Source organism: Aquarana catesbeiana, linkage group LG11, assembly GCF_042186555.1.
Source record: "Aquarana catesbeiana isolate 2022-GZ linkage group LG11, ASM4218655v1, whole genome shotgun sequence".
Classification (NCBI taxonomy): Eukaryota; Metazoa; Chordata; class Amphibia; order Anura; family Ranidae; genus Aquarana; species Aquarana catesbeiana.
The window spans coordinates 218,964,137-218,987,319 of record NC_133334.1 but is presented as its reverse complement, the minus strand read 5'-3'; the positions used below and the strand labels follow the sequence as shown (position 1 = coordinate 218,987,319).

At 43.5% G+C, this 23,183-nt stretch overlaps 1 protein-coding gene across 2 annotated transcripts in view; it reads left to right on the top strand.

Moving 5' to 3' along the window:
- The first annotated feature begins 293 nt into the window (after positions 1-293).
- TTC9C (tetratricopeptide repeat domain 9C) overlaps positions 294-23,183 on the top strand; it is a 47,497-nt gene continuing 24,607 nt past the window's right edge. Inside the window, exon 1 of one of the 2 annotated variants that reach the window (XM_073605332.1) lies at positions 294-449. In XM_073605332.1, the coding sequence (XP_073461433.1) occupies positions 438-449 (12 nt within the window). In that variant the 5' untranslated portion in view covers positions 294-437. Of the gene's footprint in view, positions 486-23,183 lie in introns of both variants that reach the window. The other variant, XM_073605331.1, reaches the window with a different exon arrangement.

Sequence of the window (23,183 nt, the reverse complement as noted above, 5' to 3'; positions counted from 1 at the left end):
CCTTTTTTCTCATTGCTTGTCGGAGAATAGGCGATGATGCCGTGCTGTGTGATTGGCTGCTGGCCTTGTGTGGTATCTTCCAACTAAACCGGTGTGCGCGGTTCTCCCTTATCCAGCGGTTGTAATGTTATTCAGTCTACAATGTACTGGAGGTTGTGTGTTAAAGAAAAAAAAAAAACACTTTGTTTTTCGTATTGCCCCTTCCCTATATATTTTAGCAGGCTTGGCTCTTATGTATAAAAAGGGGCCGCTGTGAAGTCGTCTATGACTGACAGAGGAAAGGACGGCATTAGGCCGGAAGTGTGTAGTCCTATTTGTGGAGAGATCGCCATATGTAATCTGGAGCATTTCACATCTTTGGCCGGTGTGAATAAAGTTATTGAAAGTTTGGGTCACGTGACGTGCTGGTGGAGACAGCATGGATCACTGACACCGAGATGGCTGAGCAGGTTTGTGGCTGGAAGAGGACTGAGGGTTCCTGTGTGGTGAGCACCTCCCCTATAATCATCACTGGCCTCTCTGTGTGTCTGTATACAGCAGGCGAGCTCTGTGTGCCGCATACAGATACATTGCTACATTCCCATTCTATATGAACCTGCCAGGGTTGTCATTGTGAGAATCCAGGCTCCCTGGCAGTCATGTCACCAGTGCCAAGGCACTCCTATCACATAGCTCACAACTGTCCCCGATTTGGAACAAAGTCCCTCTTTCCTAGTTATATATAAAATGCACTTTTTATTTTTCAAAAAGTGTTTCCCAGTGCTAAACCTTTCATCCAATTTCTAAATTGCTGCATTTGTACATTTTAAAAGTCAATATAAAGGAATAGTGGTAAAAAAAAGTCCTTGTGGATTTAATTAACTTTTTTTGGGTTAAAGAGGAGGTCCACCTTAAAAAAAAAAAAAAATTAAAAGCCAGCAGCTACAAATACTGCAGCTGCTGACTTTTAATAAATGGACACTTACCTGTCCAGGGTGCCCGCGATGTCGGCAGCAGATGACGAGCAATTGCTCAGTTCTCGGCTGCCCCCGCCGCCATCCTCGGTCAGGGAATCAGGAAGTGAAGCGTTGCGGTTTCACTGCCCGGTTCCCTACTGCGCTTGCGCGAGTCGCGCTGCGCATCTTCACTGGTCCCCGTTGTGTTGTGGGAACTGTGTGTTTCCCAGAACACAACAGGAGGGAGGGGGCGGGCATCTGTGGCTAGCTATTCCCGGAAGTGGGTGCAAATACCTGTATTATACAGGTATCTGCACCCCCTTCCCCTCTGAAAGGTGCCAATTGTGGCACCGGAGGGGGGGAGGAAGTTCCACTTTAGGGTGGAGCTCCGCTTTAACTCTCTTTTAAGGGGGTGTGGCAGGGGGTGTGTCTTATGCCTACATACATTTGTTAGTAGGTTTCTCTCATTCCCATCTTAAAATGTTGGGAGGTATGCTATCAAAGATGACACCTTCCTCGTAGAAGCCAATCAGACTTTCAGTTTCTGGAGACCTTAAAGTTGAACTTTACACAGAAATTTAAAGAGGAGCTCCAGGCTGCTTGCAGCGAAAATTAAAAGCTAGTAACTACAAATCCTGTAGCTCCTCTGACTTTTAATATTGGGGAACTTACCTGTCCTCACCCAAGCTGATTATTCAATTGGCTATCAGGTGCTGGCTCCACCATCTTCACTATGGGAAACCGGTTTCCTACTGCGCATGTGCAAAGCGTGCTGTGGTTTGTAAATGGGCCACAGTCTTCTGGGGGGTCCCACAGGTGTGAAGTGTCCCAGAAGGCTGTAGGCATAACTCCCAACTTTTTGAGATGGGAACACCTATTAAATGTATATAGGCATAGGCCACACCCCCTACCTAATAGAAGATGATCTACAACTCCATACATGCTCTTAAATCTTTTCAAATTTATTGATACTCCATAAAAGTCAGTTAGGTACAGCAGATATTAACACCCCCTTAACCACTTCTGGACTGCCCACCTTGGATATACGTCACTAATTTTGATGTTAAATACCGTTTTTATGGCAGCAGATAGCTGCGTTAACCCCGGTATTTTTATTCACGGTGGGCAGTCTGCTTTAAGATAAGTCGTTTCCGCAGCAGATGGGGTGCCCCCCTCCTGCCGCATCCCAGTGGTCTCTGCCGCTTACCGGAGCCATTGGAAGTGGCGGAGACGATCCGGTCCGGTGGTCTCATGGGCAGGAAGTTGGGTGAGGGCATGATGGCCCCCATTCGACTCTATGCCCTTGGAGGAACATCCAACATCACTTCCGCCCCAACGGCCTTAAAGTGACACTAAAGGTTTTTTTTTTTAAATAACAAACATATACTTACCTCCACTGTGCAGTTCATTTTGCACAGAGTGGCCCTGAATCTCGTCTTCTGGGGTCCCTCGGTGGCTCTTGCGGCTCCTCCCCACATCAGATAACCGCCTAGGAGAAGAGCTCTCCTGGGGGGTTACCTTGCGGGCGTGCTCCCAAGTCCAGCATTCAGCGTCCATAGAGTCCAAATGCAGGACTCAGCCCCCGCCCCCTGGCGCTTGCGTCATTGGATTTGATTGACTGCATCGGGTGCCAATGGCTGTGCTGCTTTCAATCTATCCAATCAACAGCCGAGAACCCCGGGCAGAGAGACAGCACGTCCCGAGGTGTCAGGTAAGTAAAATAGGGGGCCGGTCACTGACAGGTGTTTTTTCACCTTAATACATAGGATGCATTAAGGTGAAAAAACACAAATCTTTACAATCCCTTTAAAGGGACCTTTTTTGTTTTTAAGTGTAAATGTGAGATCTGAGGTCTTTTTGACCCCAGATCTCACATTAAAGAGGTCCTGTCATGCTTTTTTTTTCCATTACAAGGGATGTTTACATTCCTTGTAATAGGAATAAAAGTGATCCAATTTTTTTTTTTTAAAGGGACGGTGTAAAAATAAAAAGTAAAATAAATAAGGAAAAAACATTTTTTCTCTTTAAAGCGTCCCGTTCCTCCAAGCTTGCGCACAGAAGCGAACGCATACGTAAGTCGCGCCCACATGTAAACGGTGTTCAAACCACACATGTGAGGTATCACCGTGATCACTCGATCGAGAGCAATAATTCTAGCCCAAGACCTCTAATGCAAAACTGATAACCTGTAAACATTTTAAGACATCGCCTATGGAGATTTTTAAGTGCCAAAGTTTGTCGCCATTCCACGAGCAGTCGCAATTTTGCATGAGATGTTGGGTATCAATTTGCTCGGCGTAAAATTATCTTTCACACTATATTAAAAAAACTGGGCTAACTACTGTTTTCTTATTTTTTATTTTAAAAAATTGTGTTTGTAAGATCGCTGCACAAATACAGTGTGACATAACGTACTGCAACGATCTCCATTTTATTCTCTAGGGTGTCTGGGAAAAAAAAGAACTAATGTTTGGGGTTCTAAGCAATTTTCTAGGGAAAAAAAATGATTTTAACTTCTAAACAAGAAGTGTGAAAACTAGCCTCGGCCCTTAAGTGGTTAAAGGAGAATTATACAAAAAAATTATTGGTTAAAACCCACAAGTTTTTTTTTTTTTTTTTTTTTACTACCACTATTCCTTTATACTGGGTCTTGAAATTTACAATTTGGATGAAAGGTTTAGCAACTGGGTAAGTGTTTTTTGAAACCGTTAAATTGATGGATTTAGTTCCACATTATGATTTACTGCTGTTCAGGGGCTCTGGGCTTCAGCAAAATGGCAGCCTCCAGCAAGAAGAAACAGGAACAATGCTGGAGGCAATTTATAGCACATACTAATTTTGGTAGCATAATTATTAATTTGAAGTAAACCCTCCTGTCGTTTTTCAGCCAAGGAAGCTGCCATTTTGGCCTCTGTTGTAATCTTCAACTGCCATGATGCTGCACATGTGATCAGTTATGATACCAACCATTGGATGGTTTTACAGTTTTGTTGAGAGCACATGCAATGTGACAGTTACATTCCTGCACCTGCCTGGAATTTACCTGGTTTTTGAAACTGTTAAATCGATGTGTTTACTTCCGCTTTAATGTGGAATGTATGTTCCTTGCTAAAGAACATTCTTTTTTATCAAGTTGTCATGGCAAAAGTTCTGCTTTAGGCCTGATGCACACTTATGCATTTTTAGTGCTTTTTGCATTTTGCAGATTTGCACTACAGTCCATTTAACATGGTTTCCTATGGAACACATTCTGTAGTGCAAATCTGCAAAATGCAAAAAGCACTAAAAATGCATAGGTGTGAATCGAGCCTAAAATTGGATCTTCGCCCTGGGAACAAAAAACTACCTATAAACACTGTAGACACATACCTGTGAAGTGTCACAGTGTTTAATGTTTTGGATAGCACAGAGATTGAATAGAACATCTTCCCTTTTTTTTTTTTTTTTTTGCTGTCCGTGCCGCTGTTAGGGAGATTCACCCTCTGTTCTGTTTACCAATATCACTCCTGCATTTTTTGTCACCTGAACAGAACAAAGGGGAAATCTTCCAATGGGGACACTAGTTCTGGTGAGGGATTTCCTCTCACTTCCTGATTTATCTTTGTTACAGGAAGTGAAGGGAAATCTCTGCAATGGGACATGAATGGGGGAAAAAAAGGTTATAACCTTCCTTTATGCAAGGTATACACAATAAGTTTTTTTTTGTTCAACCCAGCGGGCCGAATGGGAAAAAAAACGTACAGATCACCGTTCTAACACAAGCAATATAATTGGGGGAAATTGGGACTTTAAACTAAGCCATGGCCTGGTAAGGTCATGTTCCTCCATCCCTGTCAATATAAGGAGGAAAAAGCAAGAGGGTGGGACTTTAAATGAAGCACGTGGTAGCAATTGAATACAGTGGTGGGTATAGAATTATGTAATATTCCATAAACACATTTACATACGTTAATAACCATACACATAGAAATGCACACTTGCGTATTGTTGATTTCTAAAACGGTGGTAACTGATAATAACATGATTAAAAGAAGTAATCACACGATAAGGTTTAAGGATTTTAACAAATTTCATGATTGGATATACATATATTGTACGATAGCCCCTGCATGGTCTATGATCTTTCTAATCCCTGTCACAATATATAAAGGTATATGTGTATTGGCACAGTAGTCTGATAAACATGTAATCATATGGTACACAACATTTGGTAGCTTGTCGCATTTCGTGGCTTTAAGCCACTCTTCAGCAGCAAGCACGTGTTGTATCTGAAATGGAAAATATATTGTCTAGGTAAGCTAACTTGCATCAATAAAGGGGAAGATAGATCAAAAACACCCCCACCCCCTAAAGATCACTTACAAGTATATGTGCACTTGATGGCGTGATGTCAGGGACCATGGGCCACCTGAGGGCATCAGTATCGGGAGCTGAAGAGGCATGTTCAGTGGCGGCTACCATCATAGGCTACAACCTGGACGGATCTGGGCACACAGAGCACTCCTGGTGTGAACGTGAGAGGTATTGGTAATCCGTAAATAAACCAAGTAACCTAGTGTGAGAACTATGTGAGTAAATAAGTGATTGTTAGTGAAAACTAAATGATCGAGGTAATATGTGCAGAAATAAAAACTAGCAGTCAGGATACAGGTTCACAGATAACAGGATGCACAGAAGCTGAAGACAAAGCAGCACTGGATCTAGGCACTGGTTGAGTTCAAATAGTCTATTTGGCCCCAGCGTCAGTCACAGATGCGCGCACGCGTCAGTGCGCCAATGTCCGATTCCAACAAGCAAAGGGAACCAGTGTTAGTTTGTGCCTGGGAGTTCTTATAGAGGGATTAACTTGTCTGCTGGCATGTGTATCCTGACATTGTCCCCCTTCAATGGGCAGCCTGGGCTAGTTTCTCTGGGTGGCTTTGACAGAAAGCTTGGACAAGTCTCTCGGCATGAATATTGCCCTCAGGTTCCCAAGAATTCTCTTCAGGTCCGTACCCCTTCCATTTGACCAAGTACTGAACCTGATTCCATTTCTTTCTACAGTCCATGATTGCCTCTACTTCATATTCTTCTTCACCATTTACCATTACTGGCTTAATATTTGTCATGTCTTTTTAAACTTTTTGATAAATAAAATTATTGTTTACAATTTTGATGTAATGTCCTGAGATTCCTGCCCTACAAAGTCACACTAAGAGGAAAATTCCCCATTGTGTTACTGGCTCAGGGGGACCACTATTCCGTTCAGGGAATGGATCCGGAACCGCAGGCTTCAGAAGAGTTATATGGAAAACTGTTTGAATTTTAAAGGAATCTGGTAGTGCCAACTCATAGGCCACAGCATTGATCCTCTTCTTCACAGCGAATGGTTCCACATATTTAGGACCCACTTTCTTAGACGGGCAAGCTAACTTCAGATTAGTTGTGGCTAGGGATGGGCTATCTGTTCGAGTCGAACATTGGCTGTTCGCCGAACAGCGAACAATTTGGGGTGTTCGCGGCAAATTTGAAAAGCTGCAGAACACAATTTAAAATTCTATGGGGGAAATCTAAAGTGCTAATTTTAAAGGTTAATATGCAAGTTATTGTCATAAAAAGTGTTTGGGGACCTGGGTCCTGCCCTAGGGGACATGTATCAATGCAAAAAAAAGTTTTAAAAACGGCCGTTTTTTCGGGAGCAGTGATTTTAATAATGCTTAAAGTGAAACAATAAAATTGAAATATTCTTTTAAATTTCGTACCTGGGGGGTGTCTATAGTATGCCTGTAAAGTAGCGCATGTTTCCCGTGTTTATAACAGTCTGAGAGCAAAATGACTTTTCTAAAGAAAAAAAAAGTCATTTAAAAGTGCTAGCACTAGTGCCAGCTATCAATGAATTGTCGGTCCCGATAATACACATAAAAGTAATTGAAAAATAAAAAAAAATGCATGGGGGCCCCCAAAAATTCCAGGCCCTTCAGGTCTGGTATGGATATTAAGGGGAACTCTACGCCAAAATCTAAAAAAAAAAAAAAAAAAAAAAAAGCGTGGGGTTCCCCCCCAAAAATCCATACCAGACCTGAAGGGTCTTTAAGGGATTTTAAGGGGAACTTCGCGCCAAATTTTTTTTTTTAAATGGCGCGGTGTTCCCCCAAAAATCCACATCAGACCCTTATCCGAGCACGCAACCTGGCAAGCCACAGGAAAAGAGGGGGGGAACGAGAGAGCGCCCCCCCCTCCTGAACCGTACCAGGCCACATGCCCTCAACATGGGGAGGATGTCCCCATGTTGATAGGGACAAGGGCCTCATCCCCACAACCCTTGCCCGGTGGTTGTGGGGGTCTGCGGGCGGGGGGGCTTATTGGAATCTGGAAGCCCCCTTTAACAAAGGAGACACCCAGATCTCGCCCCCCTATGTGAATTGGTAAGGGGTACATTGTACCCCTACCATTTCGCAAAAAATAGTGTCAAAATGTTAAAAAACCACAGGTGACGGCTTGGGACAAGTCCTTTATTAAAAATAAAAAAGAGATTCCAGCGATGTAATCCAATAAATCCATGCTCCTACTCCAGCGATATAATTTAATTGTCGATCTGCAGCGATGGATGATCTCCAGCGAGGAAGACGCACAGAATCCTGCCTCCACTGGAGGCACCCAGCCAATGACGTGGCGCTAGCTTGACAGCTCTTATGTAGCTGAGGACATCCTCCCCATGTTGAGGGCATGTGGTACAGTTCAGGGGGGGGGGCACTCTCTCGTCCCCCCCTCTTTTGCTGCGGCCTGCCAGGTTGCGTGCTCGGATAAGGGTCTGGTGTGGATTTTTGGGGGAACCCCACGCCATTTTTTTTTTTTTATTTTGGCATGGAGTTCCCCTTAAAATCCAGATTTTTTGGGGGGAACCCCGTGTCTTTTTTTTTTTTATTTATTTCGGCGCGGAGTTCCCCTTAAAATCCAGATTTTGGGGGGGACCCCCGCGTCATTTTTTTTTTTTTTTTTTTTTAATTCTGTCGTGGAGTTCCCCTTAATATCCATACCAGACCTGAAGGGCCTGGTAATAGAATTTTGGGGGACCCCCACACATTTTTTTTTTCAATGACTTTTATGTGTATTGTCGGGACCGACAATTCATTAATAGCCGGCGCTAGCACTTTTAAATGACTTTTTTTTCCTTTAGAAATGTCATTTTGCTCTCGGACTGTTATAAACACGGGAAACATGCACTACTTTACAGGCATACTATAGACACCCCCCAGGTACGAAACTTAAAGGAATATTTCACTTTTATTGTTTCACTTTAAGCATGATTAAAATCACTGCTCCCGAAAAAACGGCTGTTTTTTAAAAACTTTTTTTTTTGCATTGACACATGTCCCCTGGGGCAGGACTCAGGTCCCCAAACACTTTTTATGACAATAACTTGCATATTAACCTTTAAAATTAGCATTTTTGATTTTTAATGTTTGTGTCCCATAGACTTTAACGGTGTTCGCGTGTTCGAACAAATTTTTTGCATGTTCTGGATGCAAACCGAACAGGGGGGTGTTTGGCGCATCCCTAGTTGTGGCTAACCATACCTGATCACCAGGTTCCAGAATCAGATCTCCCCATTTCTTTTTGTCAAAAGACCTTTAGTCTTCTAGGGCTTTAGCCATAGTCTTTTTTTTTAACAGCTGATTGTTAGAGCTGAAGAAGTTCACTGTGTCTTAAACCGCTGGGATTGGACATTTAGGGGCTGTGGTGGTCAGGAATGAAAGGTGAAACCCGTAGTTGGCAAAAAACGGGGATTGCTTGATGGCAGAGTGTTCTGAATTATTGTATGCAAACTATACTAATGGTAGTAGTGCCACCCAATCATCCTGTGAAAAGGAAGAAAAACAGCGTAAATATTGTTCCAGCATCTGGTTGGTCCTCTCGGTTTGACCATTGATCTGTGGGTGGTACGCTGAGGAAAAAGACAGCTCAATTTTCAGGGTTTCGCACAAGGCTCTTCAAAATCTAGACGTGAATTGAACACCGCGATCTGACACAATATTAACGGGATGTCCATGTAATCTCACAATTTCTTTAATAAAGATCTGTGCCGTCTCTGAAGCTGATGGTGTACCCCTCATGGGTATAAAGTGTGCCATTTTTGACAAATGGTCCACGACCACAAAGATGGTAATGTGACCTTCGGAAGGAGGGAGTTCAACGATAAAGTCCATCGAAATCATCTTCCAAGGTCTATCCGGAATTGGCAGAGGTTTCACCAGACCCCAAGACTTAGTCCTGCTAGTCTTATTTCTGACACACGTAGGGCAGGTTTCTATGTACTTCTTACAATCCTCTTTTAGGCAGGACCACCAAAAGTTACGCTGTAAAAGTTCAGACGTCTTGTGGGTTCCAAAATTTCCTGCAAGGGCATGTTTGTGGCAGAGACCAAAAGCGGCGACTCTCAAGTTTTTGGGTACAAAAATGTTGCCACCGTGCCATAACAGTCCATCCCTTACTTGTAACATCATCCCTGGAGAAGGTGAGATACCAATAGAGGCTTGTTTAATTTGTGACAAAAAATCTTCCTGTAACAGGAGATAATTCCCAGGAGATAGAATGGTATCTGGAGGAGCAGGTTCTTCTGACACAACAAACATGCGAGACAGAGCATCCGGCTTTGTGTTTTTTGACCCTGGCCTGTAGGTTATGTAGAACACAAATGACATTGGGACAGATCCGCCCCCACTGCCGTCTCTGAGATATCTACTTCTAAGACAAACAGTAGAGCAAGGTCTCAGTGCCGGAGTATAGGTGCAGATGTAAAAGGTCCTTTCAGAGTTTCAAATGCAGACTGAGCTTCAGAAGACCATTGGAATCGCTTGCATTGTTCTGTCAATTGAGCAATGAGGGAAATCTTTGTGGAGAATCTTCCTATAGAAATTTGTGAATCCTATAAACTGTTGTACCCCTTTTTTGTCTGTGGGAGTTGGCCAGTCCTGGATGGCAGAGACCTTCTGGGGATCCATCTTGATGCCGTCTGTGGATAAGATAAGACCCAGGAACTGGATACTTTGGCACTCAAACTCGCATTTTTCGGGTTTTGCGTATAGGCCTTGTTTGAGTTGGGCCAAAACATTTCTAACATGTCCCCGATGAGCCTCCAAGGAAGTAGAGAATATCAAAATGTCATCTAGATACATGATGACGAATAAGTCTAAATAGTCCCAGAAAATATCATTAATAAAGTGCTGAAATGTTGCTGGGGCATTACTAAGCACTCAAAATGCCCAAATCGAAGGCCGCTTACACTCGTCACCTTCACGAATACGCACCAAATTGTATGCCCCTCATAAGTCTAATTTCGTGAAGATGACGGTAGAACGGAGTCTCTGAAACAGCTCTGGCACCAAGGGCAGGAGGTAACGGTTTTTAATCGTGATTTTATTGAGGTCACGGTAGCACACACAGGGGCAAAGGCAGTGATCCTTTTTCTCAATAAAAAAAATCCCAGTTCTAGCTGGGGATGTGGAGGGACAGATAAAACCCTTCCTCAGGCTGTCATCAATGTATTCTTTCAAAGTGACATGGCAAGTTCAGGTTCCATCAAAGGGAAGATTCGCCCGAATGGTATTTCAGCCCCTGGGAGGAGCTTGATCGGACAATTGTTTGGCTTGTGAGGAGGGAGAGTCTCTGCTCCTTTCTTACTAAACACGTCCAAAAAGTCACGGTAAGGTGCAGGAATAGAAGAACGTGCTTCAGCATCAGAGTCCATGCATAGCAGAGGAGACAGGTGAGTAGATGGCTTAGGGAAGCAGTGCTGCTGGCAGCAAGAAGATAGAAACTCGATTCTTCCCAAATCCCAATTAATGCAGGGATTGTGCACCTGGAGCCATGGCATACCCAAAATGACAGGGAACAAAGGTGAGGCTATGGAGTCCAGACGTAACAGTTCTTTGTGAACACCGGATATGGTGGCAGGTAATGGAACAGTCTCTTGGGTGGCAGGACCAGATTTGATGCGTGATCTGTCTGCCAGGTGAACCAAAAGTCCATGGGATCTTGGCTGTAGCAGAGCCTTATGTTGTAGAGCAAATGCCAAGTCAACGAAACAGCTGCAGGCCCCGGAATCAATAATAACGGGTGCTTGGATAACCCCCTCCGGAAGTTGCAATGAGATCTGAATAGCCAGGTGAGAAGACTTGTGAGGCAGCGATGACTGGTTGACAGAAGAAAGGGTCAGGCATCTGCGAATCTTGGCCGGACAGGACCTTACATAATGGCCACCCTTCCCTAGGAGCCGATGTGCCTGAGGATGAAGGTGCAGAACTTAGCGGACTGGGAACTTGTGGCAACATCCCTGAAGGCTGGAGCCGCCCGGCCGACCTTTCAGCCTTGCGTTCTCTCAGATGTCTGTCAATCTGATTCGCCAGGTTTATCAATGCTTCCAAGGAACCAGGTACTCCCACATGGGCTAACTCGTGTTTTAGAGGTTCAGAAAAGCCTAGCCGGAATTGGTAACAGAGGGCGGCATCATTCCAATTGGTATCTGCGCTCCAGCGTCTAAAGTCTGTCACATAGTCCTCAGCAGCTCTGCGGCCTTGCTGGAGCGCATGTAGGGCCGCCTCGGCTGTTGCAGTTTGCAGGGGATCCACATAAAGTTGAGCCATGACCTCAAAGAACTTAAGACTTAACAAACATGGGTTTCTCTGCTAACGCAAACGGTGGGCCCAAGACGGGGGCTCACCTTGCAAAAGGGAAATTACATACTCCACTATAATAGCCTCGAATGAAAAGGTCTGGGGCTGTAATGAAAAGTATAGTTCACAAGCGTTATGAAAAGTCCTGAACTTGCAGTCGCCTGAGAACTTTTCTGGAGTTGGCACCCGGGGTTCAAATGGCAGCATCACTACAGTAGGTGCAGGAGAAGTTTCCACAAATGCAGGTGAGGCAGAAGCTGACGTGGGAGAAGAGTCCTTAGATTTGTTCCTCTAGCAGACTGTAACCCTCTGCAGACTCTTTTTTTCCGTTTGTGTGAGTGCTGCAAGGTGATGACACAGCTGATCCACGGGGGAGGTTCCTCGTCCAGGCTCGGACATGGCTGCTTTGTACTATCACATATCTGGTAGTAGAGCCTGATTGGACAAGGAAGGCCTCTCTTACACCTCTGCCTCGGGGCCTCTGATAGTGTGGACAGAAGGCGCAGGAGTGAAGAGTCGCACGAGTGCCAAGAAGTCTTGCAGGCAGCAGGGCAGATGTACTTGCTGGGCTGGAGAAGTCGTCAGAAGGCTTCAGCAGGAAGACCGGCAGGTAGGCAGCTGGTGCAGGTGACAGCAGACAAAATAGCAGGGTCAGGCAGGTTGTGTCATACATGGGCTTGGAGAATCGGATACAGGACACAGGCAGGAACATAGTCAGGAGGCAGGTCAGGTCTGGAACCGGATCAGTGGAACAGGAGCCAAAGGAGCAGACAGAAGATTGGTCACAGGATAAGCCAAGGTCGGTGCATGTGGAGTTCAAGGGATGGTCAAAGCAAGCTGGGTAGATAACAGGAGTCAGGATACAGGTTCACAGATAACAGGATGCACAGAAACTGAAGACAAAGCAGCACTGAATCTAGGCACTGGCTGAGTTCAAATAGTCTCTTTGGCACCAGCGTCAATCACGGGTGCGCGCAAAGCATCGGCGCACACGGGAATGAGTGACGGCTTGTGTTCGCGCACCAGTTCGTGTGTGCGCACTTTTATTCGCCAATGCCCGATTCCTACAAGCAAAGGGAACCAGTGTTAGTTTGCTCCTGGGAGTTCTTATAGAGGGATGAACTTGTCTGCTGGCATGTGTATCCTGACAGGGGGATACAGACCTTATCAAAGGGAGACATGGAATCAGGTGTACAAGAAAGCCCTGAGTGATCCATCCCAGCCAGAGCGTTCACCCATATGTGTGCGCCGCCACAGACCAACCGACAACAACACGCACACAAGCAGAATGAGGGGAAGGTGCCGACACCTGGGCAACAACTCGCGCAGCAATCGGCGACATCACAACCTCACTCTATTACTTGTGGAGATGGGAAACTCCACCAGCGAAGCAGCGTCACAAGGATGCCATACTTCCGGCGCGTAGGACATTACGTCAATGTGCAGTGATGGCGCGTCCGTCCCCCCAAGCATAATGGAGGGAAGGACGCCCATAGTGCGCATGGCAACTCCTGAACAGGATAAGATCCGGGCGACACCACAAACCAAAACATACGCCACCTTGTGCACAGTTAAAGCATTATATGATAATATATGTATATCCAATCATGACATTTGGTGGAATCCTTAAACCTTATCATGCGATTCATTATTTTAATCATGTTATTATCAGTTACCACTGTTTTAGAAATCGACAAAACGCAAGTGTGAATTTCTATGTGTATTGTTATTAACGTATGTAAATATGTGTTTATGGAATATTAAAAAATTCTATACCCACCACTTTATTCAATTGCTACCACGTGCTTTATTTAAAGTCCCACCCTCTTGCTTTTTCCTCCTAACACAAGCAATGTTATTGCGGTGATCTCCCCCGCTGTACTGTTGTGTTCTGACAGGGGAACTGCCCCCACCCCGCCAGAACACACTGATCAGTGCTGGTTGTACACACGGGTTGACATTTGGCCAGGTTCTTCTGAACCAACCATTTCCGGACAATTTTCGACCCGTGTGTACCCAGCTTTACGCTATTGAAAATGGAAAAAAGTTGTTCAGATAATAGATGACATCCACCTTGGATCATGTTGATCCATTGTTTATGGGATGTGCACAACATTCCTAAAAGATCGCTCTTGCAAACTTAAGTTCTCGGGAGGTTAGAAAATGTTGCCTTATTTTCTGCAACCCATGTGAAGTGTGTTGGTTGCCCATCCCCTCCCTTATATTACACTAAATGGTTCCCGAGTGATTAGGCTGGTCCTGTTTAGGGGACAAACCAGGAAACATTTTGAGACTTGTCTGTTTTCCAGCGTCTATGGGCAGCTTTAGTTAATGGGTATTAAACCCAAAAACAAAAATGTAGTATATTGAAACTTACCAATCCATAAGGCTAAGTCCAGGACATTCACAAAACACTGCTCTTTAGCACCCCCACACACTGACACCATGTGCATTGTGATTTTAAAAAAAAGGAAGGAAATTCTTTCTCTGCATTTTAGCACGTAAGGCAGACCATTGAAATCAATAGGCTGCCCTACTAACAGAACGCAGGTCACACAAGTGCGAACCTAGCCTGAATGTGGGGGCTGCATTAGTTTTTTTTTTTAGTTTTTTTTTCACCTCCCTGATTCAGCCAGTAACACACTTCCAATTCTGTCTAGGGTTCAGCCAGGGGGTGCTAAACCCACACAGTTAAGCCATTTTATTGCCCACCTGAACACAGACATGCAGCCACTTAAGGCTGTACACATGTCACAGAAAAAATTAAACCGCTTGTCAAATACAACCCATGCAGGTCTATGGGGCCACACAACTGTGTGCAATGCATGTGATTTGTGGTGCGGCATTTACAGGGGTAAATTGGGCAGGTGAGGTGACATATCCCCTCCTCACCACCTGTCAAACGCCTCTGAAAAGCAAATCTACCTCAGATCACTTTTAAGAGGGGTGGAAAAGGCTGACACACATGTGAACAAGTCCTTAGGATGTCTCCATTTTGGATGCAGGAGCAACTGAGACACCTTTGCACAGCAGAACTGTCGATCTGGGGAGAGGGTATTATTGGAGGTATTAGCAGATTTAGATGGACTTGGCTAACAAATTAAAGCTGAACTCCAGGTGAAAATGACCTATTCAAGCATCACTGTCACGTACCTGGTAGGTTTTGAGCCCGAAGTGCAGAGAGAGACCTCCCCTACGGCTCCCACTCACGGCCCTCTGGAATGGGGACAGAGGGCACAGGAGTGAGGAGTGGTATGGGTGCCTGGCAGGATCAACAGTCCGCCCAGAAGTCCAGGAGTAGTTAGGACCCAGGAAACTAGAACTGAAGAGAAGGCTGGAGACTGGAACGCTGACTGGAGCCAGGAACAACAGCAGGTAAGCAGGCAGAAGACTGGAGTGCTGGACTGGAACCAGGAATGCAGCAGGCAAATAGGCTGGAGACTGGGATGCTGGACTGGAACCAGGAACAACAGCAGGTAGCAGGCTGGAAACTGGAATGCTGGGCTGGAACCAGGAACAACAGCAGGTAGCAGGCTGGAAGCTGGAACGCTGGACTGGAACAACAACAGGTAGCAGGCTGGAAACTGGAATGCTGGGCTGGAACCAGGAACAACAGCAGGTAGCAGGCTGGAAACTGGAATGCTGGGCTGGAACCAGGAACAACAGCAAGTAGCAGGTTGGAAACTGGAATCCTGGGCTGGAACCAGGAACAACAGCAGGTAGCAAGCTGGAAACTGGAATGCTGGACTGGAACCAGGAACAACAGCAGGCAGGTATCGGGGATCAGGCAGAAGGATCGTCAGACAGGCCAGTGATCGATATCAGGCGGACAGCAAAGGTACCAGGGATCAAACAGGAGAATGGTCTAAGCAAGCCGGGGATCAGATGAAGGCACATAGCTGGGATGGTCACAAACAGATAGCCGGGTCAAGTAACAGGTAATCTCAGATCAGTTCAGGTTTTGGCACACAGAACGCTGTAGAGCAGACAGCGGGGACTGAGTGTGACAGGCAGGTTTAAATAGCCCGCCTGGCGCCAACAGGGATGCACGTGTGCGTTTACATCAGTTGCTCATCAGTTTTTACGTCAGATATTTTACACGGACTGTTTGTTTTACATCCGTTTACGAAAGAAAAGGGGGATGTAGGCAAATGTAAACAGTTGATTATCTGTTTACATCCATTTTTCCATCGAGATGCATTGATGTCTGTTTTTCACCCGTCAACGGATGGATGAAAAATGGACAAATGGTCCGTATTTGTGAAAGGGACCATACATTTTATATCCGACAGAACTTTCATGAGTTTTTTTTTTTGTTTTTATTTATTACCATATAATGGAAAAAAGGCACCAAAATTAAAAATAGATATATATTTGCCTTATTTCTGTTTTAAAACTTAGCACATAAATATGCCAGGACAGAACAAAACTTTAGAAATGACTCCTTTTCGGAAAGTAGACCCCCTTCCAAGGTGATCTGATTTTTTTTTTTTTTTTGGAAGTTAAGAAGCCTGCTGGTATTGAGGGGGTTAAAACATATATCTTTGGTAATGAATAAGAAAGAAATTTGAGAGAAAACAGATCAGAATCTGTCCCTCAAGGGTGATTGGGATTTTTAAGGATGCATACTTCTGTCATGAGGCAAGCACAACCACAAAAGATAATTAAAAAAATATCATTTATTACAAAATATACAGTTTAAAACAGTATTCGTCATAAAACCAATGACCAAGATTAATACTCATAGATACATATACCTTGGTAATGTTGCACTAGTTCAATACAGGGCACAATAACCCCCTTCCCCCTTCAATACAGGGCACAATAACCCCCTTCAATACAGGGCACAATAACCCCCTTCCCCCTTCAATACAGGGCACAATAACCCCCTTCCTGCCCAGGCCAGCTTTTAGTGCTGTTGCACTTTGAATGACAATTGTGTGGTCATGCAGTGCTGTACCCAAATTACATCTTTATCATTTTTTTTGAGAATCCCAAAATTTTAAACAAAAAAAAAAAAGTTTTTCTTAATTTGTTATAAAATTTTGTAAAGAAGTATTTTTTCTCCTTCATTGATGTGCGCTGATGAGGCTGCACTGATGTGCACTGATGAGGCGGTACTGATGGACACTGATATGTTGCACTGATATGGATATGTCCCCTGTAACTGGAAAGCCAGTTATCAGCTTTCTTTTCCTGAGACATTGAGAGTGCTGAGGAAAGGAAGCCGATAACCGGCATTTGTTACATGGGATTGAATCACATGGTAAAAAGGCTACGTCATTGGCTCTTTACACTGATCGGTGATGCTCCGTGTCTGAGGGTCACAGATCACCACGCTTCATGCCCCCGGGGGCACGCACGAGTGGCCCGTTCTGAAGGACGTTGTTAAAGTGTCAGGAAGGTTTTTTTTTTTATTCCCGTGGCTATGTAGCACAGATTGACACTGTTGCAGTCATATGGTCTAATTGAGGGAGGGAAATCCCACATTTTGGGTTGTTCTCAGAAAAGTAATAGAGGGGAAATCTTCCAATGGGGACACTAGTCCTGGTGATGTAGGGGGTCCCAAGGGGTTACGTTTATTTGTAGGGATTTACCCCCACTTTGTTTGGCTATGGGACTGGAAGTAAAGGTAAATCTCCCCAATTGGACACAGATGGCACAAAAAAAAAAAAAAAATCTGACGGGTTATAAGCTTCCCTTATTGTATCCAAAATGAAAAAAAAAAGTTTTGCCTATAGTTCTTCTTTAATAATGGCTAATTGTTTAAGCCGTTATTTTTATCTGAAATACCAACTGTATTAAAATAAGTTAACTGATATTATGAATGGTTGGGTAGAAGTGGGAAGGGAGGGGGAGTTAATGTTACTCATGCAACTGGAGCCACCCACAATTGACGAAAAGAGTCACATGAGGCAGCCTCAAGAGAGTGAATAAGGAAATCAATGGCTTGCCAAAAGACAAATGGCAAAGCATGTGCATTAAGAGTTACAATGCAGTGGGCAGAGGTTCAGCTGCGATGGTGTTGCCACTGACAATGGGGCAGTGTATGCAAACAGCAGGATCTACCAGGTATTTATAAAAAAAAAATAAAAAAAAAACACAGATGAATGATAGAGGCATATGCACAAAAGTAAAGAACCTCTTTTTAATGCCATATAAACTTAGAATTTTGGGGAGTTTAGTGACACTTTGAATGTACAGGTCATACACAGATTGATTATCCAATGTTATGGGTGGAACATGTAACATGTTACCGAAGGTGAACTTTTCCCTTAACACTTTCATGGCCAGAGCCGCTTTTTTCACACACTATTAAAAAATCATTTTGGGCCTGAAGATTACATAAAAGCCCGAAACATATATTTTCTGAAAGCAGACACCCTAAAGAATAAAATAGTTGTAGATCCAATTTTTTATTTTACATGATATTACCACAAAGGTGGTAAACAAAACATCATTAAAAGTTAATTTTAGAGGGCACAAAAACCCAATAAATTACCCAATTTTTTGGTAAAAATATACAAGCCGAGGTTGCACCAAGTAAATAGATACCCAACATGTTAAACCTTAAGCTGTTCCCGACCACACCACGCACATTTACTGCGGCAGGGCTGCTGCTCTGTGCAGAATCACGTACAGGTACTTGATTCTGCACTTCCAGAACTGGGCACACATCACCGCTGTGACCCGCCGATCGTTTGGTGGACAGGCAGAACAATGATCTGGGACAAGGGAAGGCAGTGATCTTGTGTTTCTGCTGAGCAGATTACAAGCACCCCCCACACAGTTGGCAAGCACTCCCTAGGAACACATTTAACCCTTTGATCGCCCCTGATGTTAACCCCTTCCCTGCCAGTGTCATTAGTACAGTGACAGTGCATTTTTTTTTAGCACTGATCACTGTATTAGTGTCACTGGTCCCCAAAAAGTGTCAGGTGTCCAACTTGTCTGCCACAATATCGCAGTACAGCTATAAGTCACTGATCGCCGCCATTACAACTAAAAATAAATAAAAATTGCAAAAATATATCCCATAGTTTGTAGACGCTATAACTTTCGCGCAAACCAATCAATATACGCTTATTGGGATTTTTTTTAACAAAAATATGTAGCCGAATACATATTGGGCTAAATTGATAAAGATTTTTTTTTTTTTTTATTGGATATGTTTTATAGTAGAAAGCAAAAAAAATTTTTTTTTTTTTTTCAAAATTGTCTGTCTTTTTTTGTTTATAGCGCAAAAAATAAAAACTGCAGAAGTGATCAAATACCACCAAAAGAAAGCTCTATTTGTGGGGAAAAAAATGACATAAATTTTATTTGAGAACAGTGTTGTATGATCGTGCAATTGTCAGTTAAAGTGAACACAGTGTTATATCGCAAAAAATGGCCTGGTTATGAAGGGGGGTATACCTTCCGGAGCTGAAGTGGTTAAACATGTCAGTATCCTATATTTTCTATAGGCGACACAGGAGGTCTAGAATTAGTGTTCTTATTCCAGCATCCGCGGCTATATGTAACGTGTATCGTAATAGACGTTTTTAGAAGTAGGCGCTCCGCCGCATATGATTACATTTGTACGTGCGTATAGGTGGGAGGGGTCCTAAATTTTTTTTGGGGGGGGGGTTTATGTGCTTGGGTGTAACTTTAATTTTTTGTGCTGTCACAGTTATACTGGGGCAGGGTGGCTAGGCTGTGCAAATCCTCGTAAGTGTACATCAAGCTCGTACACGGCGATTTGCACGGCGATTTGAGGGCGCTCCCATTGGCCAGCGGGGGGGCGATGAGTGGGTCCGGTGGACTCGATGTCCGCTGGCCACCCTTAGTGACTGAACAGGCAAATTTCTGTTCTGATAGGTGAGATCACACAGATCCTGTCTTTCTGCTTTCTGCTATGCAGGAAGACGGATCTGTGTGTTGTCCCAGTGAGCCCTTGCCCCATACAGTTAGAACACACAGTGAGGGAACATAGTTAATCCTTTGATCGCCCCTGAAGTTAACCCCTTCCCTGCCAGTGCCATTAGTACAACAACAGTGCATATTTTTAGCACTAATTACTGTGGTAATGTCACTGGTTCCCAAAATAGTGTCAAAGATGTCCGCAATGTCGCAGTCCCACTAAAAAATCGTCATTACTAGTAAAAAAAGAAATAAATAAAAATGCCACAAATCTATCACCTATTTTGTAGACGCTGTAACTTTTGCTCAAACCAATCAATATACATCAATATAGCAGAAAGTAAAACAAAATTGTGTTTTTTTTTTCTTTTTTTTGTTTTGTTTATAGCGTAAAAAATAAACATCGCAGAGGTGATCAAATACCACCAAAAGAAAGCTCTATTTGTGGGAAAAAAAGGACATCAATTTTGTTTGGTTACAGTGTCGCACAAACTTGCAATTGTCAAAGTGACGCAGTGCTGTATCGCAAAAAATGCCCAGGTCATTAGGAGGGTAAATCCTTCCGGGGCTAAAGTGGTTAAAGTGCATAGAAGTGCCTAAAAAATCTTATATTAACAATTCCTATATATACATAAAATAGTAAAATTCATCATAATAATAAATAATAACAATTCCAATTTATAAAGTTTGTGCTATCATGCAAAAACAATATATTGCAAAATCCATAAAGTGCATGCATGTGCCTAAAAATCATATCTTAAAAACTCATATGCATGTAAAAAAACAAATTCATCATGATAATAAATAACAATTACAATTCAGTGCTGTCATGCAAAACCAATAGGTTGAACAAGTTAATTTTAGGGGGCACAAAAACGCAATAAATTACCCAATTTTTTGGTAAAATATAAAAGCAGAGGTTGCACCAAGTAAATGGATATCCAACATATCAAACCTTAAACATGTCAGTACCCTATATTTTCCATAGGTGATGCTTTAAAAGCCTCTATAAGTCATCAGTTTAGCATTACGAAGCAAGTCTGGTGCTAGAATTATTGTTCTCATTCCATCAGCCGAAAAAGGTGTTTTCGGCATTTTGCCGATAATGGCGCCAAAAACACACGCAATTTTTCCACGATTTTACTGCGCTTGTGGTGTATTTTTCATAGGTCATGTGACTCGTGTGCGTTGTTGATGCCTTCTTGTTGTGTTTTCAATGCATTTCAACAGGGAGGTGCGTTTTAACTGACTAAAAATGCATTAAGCAAGATTTTTGCAAACCACAACAGAAGCGCAACGGACTAGTGTGAAGACATGCATAGTATTTTAAGAGATGCATTTTTCTAGTGCTTTTCTTGTGCTAAAGGTGCAGATAATGTCTGAAATAAATTCATATTAATTTAACGTCATGATATTAATTAAAACGTTTCAGCCAAGTGCATCCAGCATTTTCAGTTTTGGCACCAAAATTTCCATTTGGTGCACCTCTAAAAAGATGTTTATATTAGATAATGGTGCTCCACATGGGCAATTCCTAGTTTGCTTATGTTCCAGATGACCACCCAACTGTGCCCCACCCATAAGCATAAAGATCAGCCTCTTAACAGATGCTAAGACTCTATTACAGGGTCCAACCTTGCCTCAGTGAGCACACTCCTCACTTTGGGTATTGAACATGGCTCCCATCAGAAAGACTCATATCTCTGTTGCCCCAGTGACGACGTCTATTATGTCAAAACGTACATTGGGAAGAGGTTGTAGAGGTGACGTCAGCACACCCGTTGGGAGCGCTGGACAATTTTACACACTGAGTGCCTGTTTATTTACTGCGCTTTGTTAGTATATGTCCTTTTAAAAAAAAGTGTTGTTTTTGGACTTTGCGCAATGAGTATTCCTCTTCCTCTTTTCATACGTATTCTGCTCCATATGATTATGTGGTTCTAATATGTTTGCAGAGGGTGTCCAAAGATCCATACTAAGGAGCCAAACTGCGATATAAGTCTTTCTGATAAGAGCCGTGTTCTATGGCCAAACTGAGAGATAGAACATCCGAGAACCACTGAGGCAAGGCTAGACCCTGTAATAAGCACTTAGCATCTGGTAAGAGGCTGATCTTTATGCTTATGAGTGGAGCACAGTTGGGTGATCATCTTGAGCAGAAGCAAAATAGGAATTGCACATGTGGAGCACCATTACCTAATATCACCATCCTATTTTTTTTTACATTTTCTTATGGATTTTGTATTTGTTCAACCTATTGGTTTTGCATGACAGCACGGATTTTATGAATTGGAATTGTTCTTTATTATCCCAATGAATTTGTTTTCTACATGCATACGGTGCCTTGAAAAAGTATTCATACTTCTTGACATTTTCCACATTTTGTCATGTTAACACCTAAAACGTAAATGTATTTTATTGGGATTTTATTTGATAGACCAACACAAAGTGGCACATAATTGTGAAGTTATGTGCCACATTGTGAATGATAAATGGTTTTCAATTTTTTTGACAAATAAATATCTGAAAAGTGTGGCGTGCATTTGTATTCAGCCCCCTTTACCCTGATACCCCTTACTAAAATCTAGTGGAACCAATTGCCTTCAGAAGTCACCTAATTAGTAAATAGAGTCCACGTGTGTGTAATTTAATCACAGTATAAATACAGCTGTTCTGTGAAGCCCTCAGAGGTTAGAGAACCTTAAGGAACACACCAGACAGGTCAGGGATAAAGTGGTGGAAAATTTTAAAACACGGTTAAGTTATAAAAAAAAATATCCCAAGCTTTGAACATCTCAAGGAGCACTGTTCAATCCATCATACGAAAATGGAAAGAGTATGGCACAACTGCAAACCTACAAAGACATGGCCGTCCATCTAAACTGACAGGCCGGGCAAGGAGAGCATTAATCAGAGAAGCAGCCAAGAGGCCCATGGTAACTCTGGAGGAGCTGCAGAGATCCACAGCTCAGGTGGGAGAATCTGTCCACAGGACAACTATTAGTAGTGCACTCCACAAATCTGGCCTTTATGGGAGAGTGCCAAGAAGAAAGCCATAAGAAGTCCCATTTGCAGTTTGCGAGAAGCCATGTGGGGGACACAGCAAACATGTGGAAGAAGGTGCTCCGTTCAGATGAGACCAAGATTGAACTTTTTGGCCTAAAAGCAAAACGCTATGTGTAGCCGAAAAACTAACTGCACATCACCCTGAACACACCATCCCCACCATGAAACGTGGTGGTGGCAGCATCAGGGCTTTTTTTCAGCTGGAACTTGGTGGAACTCAGTTTCACTACCTCTGGCTCAGACTCTCTGCTCACCACCATCACTTGTAAACACAGAAGTCTGGCTTCTGTGTTTACAAGTGACAGCTTGGCTCCCACAGATCCAATCTCCTGAGCAGCTCCTACTGAGTGCAAGATGGGGGAAAAGGGGGATGCAGGTTTTCAGGGTGCAGTGCGGATGCCAACACCCCCACTGGATGATCTCCCTGCAAGTGAGAAAGACGGTCGAACTACAGTGTGAGGGAAGGTTCTGGAGCTGGCTGGGTGCTTCAGCTTAACACAGCAGCAAAAGATGGACATGTGGAAGATGGTGGAGCTTTTAAGGAGGGAGGATTGTATGCAGAGGTCAGAGCTGAAGAGGGGCGAAAGTGAAATGTGGACGGGGGATGCAGAGGTAAGCAGCTGTGGAA